Source organism: Malaclemys terrapin, chromosome 18 (assembly GCF_027887155.1).
Source record: "Malaclemys terrapin pileata isolate rMalTer1 chromosome 18, rMalTer1.hap1, whole genome shotgun sequence".
Taxonomy (NCBI): Eukaryota; Metazoa; Chordata; order Testudines; family Emydidae; genus Malaclemys; species Malaclemys terrapin.
Window position 1 is genome coordinate 2766794 of NC_071522.1, and position 13512 is coordinate 2780305.

The following is a 13512-nucleotide window of genomic DNA, read 5'->3' on the forward strand; positions in this document are numbered from 1 at the left end:
GATTTTAGCCGTGCCATTAGGGGCCTATGAAGTTGAACATGGCATTGTGCCAAATGAATCTTTAATGCAAAAAGATGTAACATTTGAAGTGATTTATAAACTCAATATAAAGTGCCTCTGAAAATTAGGGTGTAAAAAAAAAAAGTAGGTTATGTTAAATACCATAATCCTTCCTGTACTTGCCTGCATCCCCTGGTCCAGTTTCTGTTCTTGTTCAGTACAGGCACAATTCTAGTGAGTGAGGCATGTCAGAGACTTATGAAACAAATGAATGGAACGCCGAAATATGATTTGGGCAGTACAGTTGTCCACTATCGGAGACATTAATGCTCAAATGCTCTATATAGTTGTGTGGGTAAATATATCAACAATAAAATATCCTTAAGTCTGTGTTCCTTGTGCACTTAGTTTTCATAGTAGCAACAAAGAATTTGGAACAAGGCATTTTCCAGGGATTAATACCATCAAGGCATCGCTCAACTGCAGTTTGGACCACTGCTTCTTAATCCTCAGGAAATGCCCTGCAATTCATCTATCAGTGCTTGATTAGAAGGTTAGGAAATGCTCTATTGTTGTAAATATCCCTTACTGTTTTGAAGTGCTGGGAAACAGGTTTGTATACTCCAATCATGAAGCTCTGCAACACACAATTAGAGGTATCACATACAATTCTTTCAAACTCCAGAGCTTCCTCAAATAGAGAATTAATTTCCTAATATTTTGTGAACTGGTCATTTCCTGCTAAGGATGATGAAAAGTGTTGCACTGACATGGGTGAATCTGTCAAGTTTAAAAATGTCTCATCAAGGAGGCTCACATTGTGGTTTGTGTGACCTCAGCTCTCTGAGTTGAGGGGTGAAAACATTATCTACTATATGTTCGGGAACAGCTGGTGAGTCACTATTGTCCTAGTCAGTTTTGGGAAATGATGCCAGAACCTTCGGTACTCCTTTTCAACATGCCATAAAATGTTTCTCAGAACTGAATTGGTTTTTGCTTGTTTTAATATTGGTGATATATCTGCTTTTACATTTTACAGGGAAATCACAAGCTGTTTTATCAGTCTGACTGCACTGAACTAGAGAGTGGTGTGGCCAACCACCAGTGCCTTCAGTTGGATTGTCCCTAGGCTAAGCCAAAAGAGGCCCCAGTACCTTATCTTCTGACCCTTCATCTTAGCCACCAAGTTTTCTCTCTTATCTACCCTGCCAAACCTGGCACTCTCTTGCTTTGAAAACTTTCCTAACCCTCACCAAAATCATTGCTTCAGCCTTTTCTAAACCCAATTGCAATATATTTTAGTAATGTTTAACAGGGTATTTTGCTTTCGGATAACCCTGGTTTTGATTCCTTAATACAGGCCGGGGAGAAAGGATAGTCATTTCTATACACCTACGCAGTGGTTAGAGGAAATGTTAGTAGTAGCAAGGGTGGGAAAAGCAACAAATGTGTGAACTGGTCCTTTTATAATTCTGTTTACAATGAATTAAACATTTTCCGTGAAAGGGAGTGTGTTTGAGAAGGCATTGCCTGCCAAGGCTTTGGTTATCTCAGCTGCAAACGGTGATTTACAAAATACTGAATATGATGTTCCATCTGCTTTATTATCTCTTTCCCTTTGGAAATCAATAATAATAAAACACCTTTTCTGTCTGTAAAAGTTCAGTAGTAGAATGGGAGATAAGCTTGAGGTTCCTCTGCATCCTGAGTTGAGTGTCAGAATGCAAAGGGAACAAAAATGGGCTTCATATTGATAGTGGTTGACAACTTTAGGCCAAATTCTTGCTATAGAGGGGTTAAAATCCAGTGAAGTGAGTGGAGTTGCACCTGCCTAGAGTAGGTTTGAATCAAGACAAAAGGTGAATTGTCTGAAAAGAGTGCCATTTAATATTCCTGGCATATATGCCTTGAATGGAAACGTTAATCAAACCTTGGTGCTCAACTGTAGCAGCATCAGTCTACCTGCTTCCCTGATATTTTGTTCATCTGACTTACGTATACAGAGATGAAAGAGGAGTTTTAAAAATCTAAATGCAAAGCCTTGTTAATTCACAAATACCTTAGAGTTGGTTCAATATGCAAGTTTATTGAGCAACTAAGCATCTATTCCAAATGTGGAGGAGTTTGCTTTTGTGATTCTGTTTAAACAAATGTCATCAATATTCCTATTACAGTGGAGTTCAAGTGATGTTTTCAAGGATGGGCCAGCATACAAACAGTTAAGGGGATACACCACCTTTTGTTGAGGCAGTCTTGTCAGCGAAGTGAACTGCGTGGGTACTCTGCTTTTTGCTGAAACTGAATTTTATTACTGGAAAACGAGTGTCTTTCTGAATCCATGCTTTTATCTCCAACAAGAGGTGGGTCAGACACGTGCATATTTATTATGATATTAAATTTATTACAATAACAGTTTACAAGACAAGGCACATACTGATGACTTACAATCCAGCTTGGAACATTCATAACTAAACAACTGCATAAATTAATACAAGTGCATCATATACAAGTTAGAGGGAATATACAAATAAAACTCCAGTTTAATTCTCTTACTAAAGTCTGAAAGGTAAACGCACTCCCAGTTCACAAAGATAAAACTGGTTTTGGAAGTTCCCTTATCGCTGTTCATAGCAAGGTGTGCTATTTACTGGTGGCTCTAGTTATGTGGTAGGAAGAGCCAAGGAGTAGGAGAAGGAATCCATTTGCCTGAAATGCTTCCAAATCCAATGTAACCTGTGTCGCATAAGTAGAACTAAGGTGTAATGTTCCATGTCTAACACAGGTATCTACATCTACTTGTTGAGCTGAGGGACAGTTGTTGATTACTCATAAATGATTTAAGAAGGATGTGAAAAGAAAGTAAAGTATTAATAATGATAAAATAAATGAGGTCAGACAACGTGGCCTCAGTTTGCTTGTCTCTAAGCTAGCCAGAGATGATTCAACATGACTGATTTTCCTTACACACTGTTAGGAAACCAACCTGTGATAAGACTGGAGGATTTAAAAAACCTCAAACCAACCTGCAATTAAAAAGTTCACAGGAACTAAAGCAACTTGATGGCTCAGCTTTTAAAGAGTGAAATATAATGTGTATGGTATATCTGCATTACACTGAAAAAGAAAAGTCTGTGGATTTTAATATACTTTTGGAAGGCTTCCTGACTGCCCTGTTCCCAGAATGCACTAGGAAAACTTCAATATGGATTTTCCTTGTGACGAGCTCAGAATCATTTAAATGATCTGTATTGTATTTACAGAATTGCTCAACTGAATTCTGAACCATGAACTCAACAGCAAATAAACTTCCATGAAGCAAAGTTTTCAACAGGCCAGTATTTACGTTCTTCTTCTTAAAGAACGTTTCATTTCCAGTCGTCAGCCTTCCATGGAAACCCAAGACTGTAAATGAGAACATGGTGCACTTCTGCAATTACATAACGCAGAATAGATAATAAATGCAAAGAAAACATTTCTCTCGGTTCCTTCCCCTGCTTATGGACTCATTCCCTTAAAACCCAGGACATTTGATCATTTTAGGGAGAGGAAAGGAAATGATTTAGAGGGTGTCCCTCCTGCATGTTTTTTTAAGATTGAATGCTCTTTAGTACAGGATCTATATTTTCATCTGTGCTTGGCAAGCACTGCGCACATTATGGGCAGTACTACCACATTCTAATTATAATTACACGTTGTGTGGGTTGAATGATAGAATTACTTAAGCTGATTGTGCTGTGTCCCAGTATTTTAATACTATGAGTCATATGGTTATCATCAATACGAAGGAACTTCCAGGAAGGAGAAGAAAAGTGATACCACTTCTGATTTGTCTTGTTATATGAAGTAAAATCCATCTCCCAGCTATCATGTCTGAGTAGTTTCATGGGCTTTAGAAAGGGACCTACCTTATATTAACCTTTTCCCTTCAGAAATCTGAATGTTCTCTTGACATTCTAGATATCCAGAATGTGCCTGTGTTACTCATTCCTCAGAAGGCATTAAAAGATTAAAAAGTAACTAAACCTGTCCCAACATTAGCCTACACCTTCTTTCCTTTAGATAGTGCATACAAGTACAATAGTTAGTCAGTGGTTCAACGACTCCAAGATGTGTTGGGAGTTAATTTTACCATGGTCTGGTAACCAAGTTAACCAGTTGTTTAATTGTGGAATTTGCCTTACAACAACTTGAAACTTTCTGATTAATAAGGCTTTTTAATGGGGAAGCTGATGCTTGTGTCCTAGGCCTTGATTCAGCAAAACACCTAGCATGAGCTCAACTTTAAGTTAGTGAGAAGTCTCTGGATGACTATTCGCATGCTTAAAGTCAGGCCCATATTTAAGTGCTTTGTGGAATCAGGGCCCTAGTTTGCTTCATCAGATTGCCAAGACAGTGGTTTCAAGTTTAGGGATCTGATCCATCTCACAGTGAAGTCAATTATAACAATCCTATTGATTTCACTGGGAGTTGAATCAGGCTGCCAGTGTCTGGAGTATAATAAAGTATCAACAACCTCGTTAGTGGCAAGGGGCATGATCCCACACTGCCTAGCACCTTATGTAGTCATGTAAGCTCCTGCAAAAGAATGCCATTCTGATTTGGTAGCATTTTACATTCACTTTGTGCAAGCTGATATGATTATGCTGTGGGATCAGGTCCATATTTTTTGTAATTAAATTACACTAGTTTTCCTTCAAATTTGAAAAAGCAATAAAGGAAACAGCTGATACTGTCGTTAGTGATTATAGGAACTTTTAAAAGACTTTTACTGGTTACTGGAGGAAAAATTCTAGAAGGGAGTAGGACTTCTTGAGTGGCTGTCAGCAAATAGTGTTCTAGGCCTGTCAGTAATGCTCAGCAAATTTACAGCTCAGCCCATCTGCCTTTTACAGCATATAAAATGTGTAACACTAATTATGAACTATAATCTGTAGTTCTAGAAAATTACCTCCTAGTACTTTGCATGTCTACAGTGCTTTTCACCTTTAAAGTGTGGTAAAAGGCATCAGTCCTCACAGAACTCCAGTGAAACAGTCAAGCAGGCTTATCTTAATTTTTCATCTGGGAAACTGAGTCTGAGAAAACAAATGACTTGCCCAAGGTTACACAGTGGGTCAGTGGCCTTGTTTTTAAACTCCAGACTTCCTGGTTGTCTCCTAGTCCTCTAGAAAACACTGTATTTCTGGGGCAATGAATCAATTTTCTGTGCTGTAACCACCCAGAAAGTCAGATTGTTGTGTATTATTGTCTAAATAATGCAAGTGAAGATTTTTTTTTATTTTGCAATTGCAGTTACATCTATAAAGCTGTAACATGGCACCATAATGTTACTGCTGAAGAGTCCCAGTACTCTTCCACCTCCCACTAAAAAGCAGAGACTTCTGCTGTTATTACTCTGCAAAATTATTATTCCACCAGAACTCATTCTGAGTTTCAATTTCTGCACAAGGGCTTGGGAAGAAAACTTTGGTTTCAATGAAGATAATGCTCTTTCTGAACCTAGCCACCCCCATCTCCTTCCTGACAGAAGACAGCCAAATGTCTGTTGAAGGAGTGTTTGCAACTGGATTTACTGAAAGTTAGAAAGTAGAGATGGAAAAATCCCTTTTTAAACAGTGCTGTTTGGGCTGGGGAAAGCTGTCATTGAATGAGCCTAGCAAGGAACAGGAAAGTTATTGGCTCAGGCAACAATTCAGCTTAGAATATGTATCCATTTAAAAAAAACAAACACACACTTCACAGTTCTGGTATTGGCTGGACACAAATTAGGGAGAATAGAGAAGATATAGTCAGACTTCTTCCTTCCCAAATTAGATGCTGGGAATATATAATTATCCTGCTTGCCCCCACCCTGTCACTTCATATGTATATTTTCAGCAATAAACTTAAGACAGAAAAGTTGAACTTTTGACAATTTATCAAATGGTTTCTAAATTTCTGGTTTGTCAGTTTTCATTTTGAATATTAAATTGTTGATGTTTTTATACATTTTATAAAATAGCCCATGACATATTTTAAATAACTTTTCTTCAAATCCTGCAGATATGCTATGTGTGTGTCCCCTCAAAATTAAGTCAATTTTAGAAGCTGTTTTTAAATATACATGAGGGGTAAATTGCTAAGTTACTCCTTGCATGTCATTATCCAGTGAGACATGGATTCATTTTATCTTTCTCATGACACTATGAGACATTATTCCCTTTAGAAATGACTTGTGTGGTCCTAGTAAGCCTTTGTCAGCAGTTGAGTCAGAATTAATCAGTCATCACTCTAAATTATTTCTGTGTAATGAGTTGGGCTAGAGACCTACAAGACAAGTGGTCTTAAGTCTATGGCTTAAGTGTAATAGACATTATTTGAAGTGGGTGTCTAAGTAGAAAAGTCTTGTGAGAGAAGATGAAAATGGTATAGTATTCAAAAGGCAAAAACCTCATGGTTGCACTCCTCTGTGCAAATGGTCTGTTCTTTGTAGTATGTTTCAGTGTAAGCTTTTTCTTTCAGAAGAAATTTCTTGATGCCTGTCTACATGAATTCTTGTATGGCAATCTCTTCATTTTTAACATAGGCAAATCATGATGTACAAGGAGATTTTATGTTCTATTTTAGCTTCAGTTGTGATAGGTTTCATAATAAAATTTGGTGGGGCTTTAATGACAGGGTAATAGTATAACACATGTTTCCTTTACTTGCATGTTAAGTGCATAGGGTTAACTATGCAGTTATATGGAAATTGCTTAGTCATTCCATGGTCCTGAAATTCACTTGGCAAATGCAACTGAGTTCAAAAGTAATCATTGTTTAACCTACCCTCTGGCTTGACAGGCATAAGTACTTATAGACTATTATGAATTTAAATGTATGTAGAACTTAATTTGCAATTAAATACCTCAATTAAGTATATATCAACTTATTATTAGAATTCATCCTTGCAGAATTATACTCACCACTGGCCCAGAGTGAATAAAATAGCATTGTTTTTTCGTTCTCTTTCTCTTCAGATAAAGACTGGATGAGCTGATTTAGTACATGAGCTAGTAAATTTTCGTGACATTTTGTAAAAATTTTTAGACTTGATATTTGTGCCAACCAGTATAAAGTGTTCCCCTAAGCTTTAGTTTTGCAACAGGAAACAATAGGAAAAACCACAGTTTGATTCCCATAAAAAGCTGTAAAAGAAGTCTATGTAGCTCTGATGGTCCAACCTCTAGCATCTGACCGCCAAACAATTCACCACTGGGCTAGTTTCTAAAGGAATAAATAAGCTAAGTCTGTCTGTAAAATGTTGTCATGAATATACAGCTAAAAGAGACAGGGAGATGGCACCAGAGTGTAGCAATTGCTAACAACTTAAACATTTGCCAGCTGACCTATGACCAAGAGCTGGATGGGCTGAGGGTTTTGTATAACTGGTACCAGAGGAAAATAGAGAAGAGGCTGAGCATTTTGTGAAGTCCCAAATTTTAAAAATCATTCTTTTGTGGAGTGCTTGTTATGCAAGAAATAACTAATGAAAACTGGTATGGTCCATAAAGTGCAAAAAAGTAAGTGGTATAAAGAAGGAAGGGGAATAATGCTACCAACTGTGTGTGCAACTGGACACAGTCTTCATCCATAGTGCTTTTCAGGGTTGTTTCCTACATCTTTCTCTGCCTACTCCACAGCAAAACAAGGATATGAGGGTCCTATTATTTTTAAGCAATAAAATTCTGTATTACTCAGGCAATATATGGCTATCAGAACTATTTTCCTGTATTTTTCAACTCAGTTTAAGCAATGAGATCTTTAGAAGCAAATACAACATGGTCCAGTACAAATGATCACATTGAGAAAAATACAGGAGTACTGTCACAGATTTGAGATTCTAAATCTAATCCTAACGGATGATACTCATCCTATAGTGGTTTATGCATTCTCTCCCATACAGACATCCTCATGTTTTCAGAATGAATCAGTTCAGTAGTGAACTCGTCTGGTTTGAAGTATGCAGCAGATTTTGTTGAAATGTTTGGATCTGTATGCTGGAGGTACCAATTTTCAGATGCACATTGCCGTTGTCTGGGCCTCCATGGAAAACACCCACCCATTCCTTGGCTCAGTGGAAACTCAATTCTTTGGAAAGGGGAATATGGAGGGTTGGGGAGCATGGGAAAAGTTAAACTTTTACACCTTTTCCCCTCCCCCCAAAAATGTTAACTAAACTGCATTCATGCGGATGTCCCCAAAGGGAATTTCTGTGGCTGTCTCCGGGGTAATGCTTTTTAGAATACGCTGTTGAGAAGAAAAAACATGTTAGATGAAAGTTGTGCAAATTTAGATTTCAGGTAGAACTTTGCAGTTACTTGAAAAGGGACACTGTAAAGGATTTAGCTTAAAGAAAAATCTGACCCACCTTTAGAAGAGACACACATTTACCTGCGTCACATGGGTGTAGTGAAACTTAGTTGGTTTGTACAGCACTTTAAAGATGTAAAGTGCTACAGAAGTACAAACTATTATATTTTTTTTTAGTTGACATAAATGGTAGCATCCACGCTAATTTACAGAGCTGTTGCATTAATGCCCTCGGGATCATTTACTTAAATACGATCAACTTTATTGAGCATATCTCTTCTGAATGGATATTTACATATAAATAATTAAAGTTTCCAAAGTCCATCCCGGCTGGCGATGGATCTTGTGTAAAACATGGGATGGATGGTTTTGGTGGTTGTGTATATTTCTATTTTGTTTTTGTGGTGGAGGAAGCAGGAGGGTGTGTCTATATAGATTTAGGTGAAAACTAGTATTGCTTCCTCAGCCTATGGCTAGAGTTGACTGAACCTCTTTGGAATATATTGCTAGGCCTCTATCTTCTAACCCAAGGGTAGGCAACCTATGGCACGCGTGCCAAAGGCGGCATGTGAGCTGATTTTCAGTGGCACTCACACTGCCCGGCTCCTGGTCACCGGTCCGGGGGGCTCTGCATTTTAATTTAATTTTAAATGAAGCTTCTTAAACATTTTAAAAACCTTATTTACTTTACATACAACAATAGTTTAGTTATATAGTATAGACTTATAGAAAGAGACCTTCTAAAAACATTAAAATGTATCACTGGCACGCAAAACCTTAAATTAGAGTAAATAAATGAAGACTCGGTGCACCACTTCTGAAAGGTTGCCAACCCCTGTTCTAACCACAATAAAATTTTTCACCTTCTGTAGTGACCAGCAGAGATGCATATTTCCTGCTACTGCTGAAAGTCTGAGGACTTGTCTACATTTAAAACGCTGCAGCTGCACCACTGTAGCGCTTCAGTGAAGATGCTACGTACACTGACGGGAGGTCTTCTCCTGCTGGTATAGGTACTCCACCTCTCCGAGGGGGGCTAGCTAGGTCGATGGGAGAATTCTCCCATCAACCTAGTTCTGTCTACACTGGGGGTTAGATCAGTGCAATTGTGTCGCTATCGGGTGTGGATTTTTCACACCCCTGAGCAAAATAGTTCTACTGATCTACTATCCTAGTGTAGACCAAACCTGAGAAAACCCTTTGTGGGCTGACTGTCAGAGCAAAGCAGTTCATATCTTCTACCATCCTCTGCCCCTTCCAAAACAGATTCAGAAGTAATCCATGCAAGGATCAACCTTGTTGTGATTAAATCAGGGTAATTGGCGAAACACTCATCACACTGTACTACTACTGCTATCTTGCACATTTATAGTGCCTTTTATCCAAGAACTTAAAGCATTTCACCAATGTTTATTATTCCAGTCAAACACTAATTCTCAGCACTTAACCATCTTAAATATTCATTGACCAAAAAAACCTAACACAGAATGAAGGTTACAGTGGGATCATGTGCCCTTCCAGAACATTGAGTTCTGTAAAACTCAGACTTCTGAAAACCAGGCAATACAGAGTTAAGGTTCACGCCCACACAACTGTAGTCTGCGGCCCTGGAGCTGGCAGTAGTCCCTGGGAATTGCCTGGGTGCATTCCAGCTGCATTCGCTGTGTTAGGTATAGCAGTATCGAAAGGGGAGGGTTAGTTGGAGAGTTTGACAGAGCTGTGATTGTAATATGAGACAATCTGGGGCTTTGTGCCCCCTCTTGGTGTGTGTATGGCCCTTTTCCCTAACCCTCATGTGTGTAATCTGAGGAAAGAGGTCCATGTATACCTTGAAAGATCCAGTGTGCCTTATTTAAGCTCTGTGTTATGTAGCAGTGGGCACATGGATCCTCTTACCAGGGGGATTCTCAGCATCTAGGTGGGAGATGTGTGGTCTGTGGGTTTAATGATGAGTAAGTGAAAGCATAGTGTGAGGTGGCATCATGTGCATAAGGGTGAAGAGGTTGTAAAATTTAGCAGATGGAGTCAGTGTTGGGCACGTGTAGGTAGTTCCTGTGGAGTACTGTGCAAAGAGCGTGTGAGCATGTGCTATGGGTGTACTGAGGCATTGCACCGAGGAGAGGGAGTTAAGGTAGCGTGGGTGTGTACCTTAACTCTTCAGTTCCTGGTTTTCAGACAGTTTGAGTTTTGCTGAACTCGACGTTCAAGAAGGACACAAGATACCATTGGGCAACCTTAACTCTCCATTAGCGAAGTTTTTTGACAGTGAATTTCCTAGATTTTTTTTTAACAGGACTGTTGTTAGTAGGAGTTAGTGGTCGTTTAGGCACTTTTAGTTACCATGCAGGTGTACAGCTGAGATGCAGTTGTGGCCAGGTAATGATGATAATGCCTTGCTCTTACATAGCACTTTTCATCAATAGGTCTCATAGCACTTTGCCAAGGAGGGAAACCTCATTATCCCCATTGTACAGAAGGGGAAACCGAGTCACAGAGTAGTAAAGTGACATGGCCAAGGTCACCCAGCAAGCATGAGGCAGAGGTGGGAATAGAGCCCAGGTTTTCTGACTCCCAGTCCACTGTTCTCTCCATGATGTTGCTGTGTGATACCTAAGTGTGTGCCTCTCCCACTCCCCACCTTGTTACAGTGAAGTAGGGATAATGGTTGTGCTTTGAAATGTTTGGAGTTACTAAAAGCCCCGTGAGAGAGTCATCGGTGCCCCAAAATCAAGTTTTATGACACGAGGGGAACAGTAACTTTAAGTATGAGAGAAGATTGGCAGAGCTCTCTTGCTCCACTCTCCTCTGCCATCATCCCCCACAACATGTAGCCCACCCTCTGCCACCATTCCCACCTCACCCTCCCCTTCTTGTCACAGTAAGCCACTAGCACTTGAGAAGCCAGGTGTGCACAAGGAAATGGGTAGAAATCTGTGAACTTTAAGAAAACCTGTTTGTTTCCGGGAGCTGTATCTTGGAAATCCTTTTCTCAACTATGGATCATTTACCCTTCCCCAGTACAGCACACAGCACATTTCAAGACACAGTGAGGAAGAACGAGGATTTTAGAGCACTTAAAAGAATTAACCTTTAAACAGAAACATCTTCACAATCTTAACAATGGCAGAACTGGACAGTTCTCCACTATAATATGGTATGAAATTAATAATCAGCAACTTGCTTTGCTATAGCCAGTTTCCCAGCACAGGCTGAACCTGAAAGCAGAGCAGGCTCTGAGAGGTGTGAAGTGGCCCATTCATCTCATGGGATGTTCTCAGAGGAATGAGAGGAGGGAGGCAAGGACAAGGGCCCCAGACCCCTTCTGTGTGACAGGGCCTCCCAGATTTCACATAGGGACTTCAGGTTCCTGTAGAGAGAGGCATCCTCAGAGGGAGAGGAGCTCAGACACCCCAAGAGGGTCAGGGTCCCCCTCTTCCTAGCACACACATGGAAGAGAAGAATGTGAGGATGACAGGCACCCCTAATTCCTCCCACTTATCCTGCAACCCACCTCTGTCACCCCTCACACTTTCCCATCATCCCCATTCTCTCCCCCTGAGCTGAGTCCTGAAACCACTCCCCATTTATCTTCTCTGTATAACACCCTTGCCTCTCTGAAGACCCAAACCCTCGTCCCTTCCACTCCTCTGTCTCCTAAATCCCCTTCCTCTCCCAGCAATCCTTCACATGTGTAATTTCTTTTCTTTTTGAAATAGCACAAATGCCTTCTGAAGTTTCTGCTGTACTCGGATTATATTTCCCCAAAATAAAAACAAACACCCTTGGACAAAGGCAGTTTATAGCAACATGCCTAGGTTTCATTTCAGCTTTCTACCCTGGGTGGGGTTTGAACTGGGCGTTGCTCAGGTTCAAAGGCCGTAATGTCCCCTTGAGTCACACAGGTCCTGTGACTCATGCTTGGCTAGTAATTCTTTTGGGATTCTGTCCACATGTGCACAGTATAATCCATTGGCTTGTGAGTGTTAGCATGCGCCTGCCTAAAGAGACGAACTCACTTTCAATTTTGCTCCTCCAAAAGGTTAGTGGGTCCCTGGCACTGTCTGCGGTAAATGTTGAGTGACTGAGACCCTTTGGGCTTGCAGAGCCATGGCTTGAGCCTTAGGTCTGAGCAAAAAAAGTTGATAGCATCTGTCAACCTTAAGAAAAGCTGATTTCCTGGGGACAGCTGTATCTCAGGAACTGCTTGCTCAAAAGACCCCAAATTTCAATCACTTAGCCTACCCCACATCCCCATGTGGCACAGCTAATTTCAAGGCAATCTGTGCAACCGTGTGGATTTTAGAGCACTCAGAAGAGTTGTTCTTTAAACAGAAAGGAATTCTCAACCTTAATTATTTGCAGAGCTGGCACTCTATCATACATAACCCACCGTTCCTTTGTATTAACAGCATGATTTAACTGTAAGAGAGGTATTTCTTACAGTGTTGACCCATACATCCAGCACTTGGCAAATATGGGAGCATCATTTACAGACCATCTTTTTGTCTAAAGTACCTATGCAGTATTTCCCACCTCTTCTTTTGTATGGCTGGGTAGTGGAGTGGGAAGTACATCCCATCAAAATGAACTTGAACAAATAAAACACATCAGATACCTCTTTAAATGTTCCTGGAGTGATTATCAACCGATAAGCCATGTAGATTGGAATGCAGATAACAGAGGAGGTTCCTATGCAGTAACCCACTATAGTGGTCCAGTAGGGATAGTTATAATCAAAAAGCCGTAGATCAGGAGGGCTGGACATAAAACTGCAAATGATGAACTGAAATAAAAATGCAACAAAATATTACAAATACACAATGTTTTTACATAGCACGTAATTAGCCTTTGGGATCAACTGCTGCAATAAATCATGGAGACCAAAAGCATAGCAGGATTCAAAAAAGGATTAAGCACTTATATGAATAATGAGAAAATCCACAGTTACATTAGAAAGGATGTAAACCCTCATGCTTAGGTCATAAGCCACCTTAGCTGATAAGAAAATTCCTCTTATGGACAATTTATTCCATAATGACCTGGATATTCTTGAATCCAAACAGAGCGACAGGATATTGGACTAGATTTGTAGATTTTTTTAGGCCAGAAGGGACCATTAGATCACCTAGTCTGATCTCTAGTAGATTGCAGACCAGAGAAATTCACACAGTTACGCCTGTG

At 39.9% G+C, this 13512-nt stretch overlaps 1 protein-coding gene across 2 annotated transcripts in view; it reads right to left on the reverse strand.

Moving 5' to 3' along the window:
* Positions 1-2066: 2066 nt before the first annotated feature.
* SLC6A4 (solute carrier family 6 member 4) overlaps positions 2067-13512 on the reverse strand; it is a 39005-nt gene continuing 27559 nt past the window's right edge. For both annotated transcript variants that reach the window (XM_054008540.1, XM_054008539.1), the window contains exons 13-14: positions 12947-13114; positions 2067-8268 (exon numbers count right to left, since the gene is read on the reverse strand). In XM_054008540.1, coding sequence (XP_053864515.1) covers positions 8194-8268; positions 12947-13114 — 243 coding nt within the window. In that variant the 3' untranslated portion in view covers positions 2067-8193. The remainder of the gene's footprint in view (positions 8269-12946; positions 13115-13512) is intronic.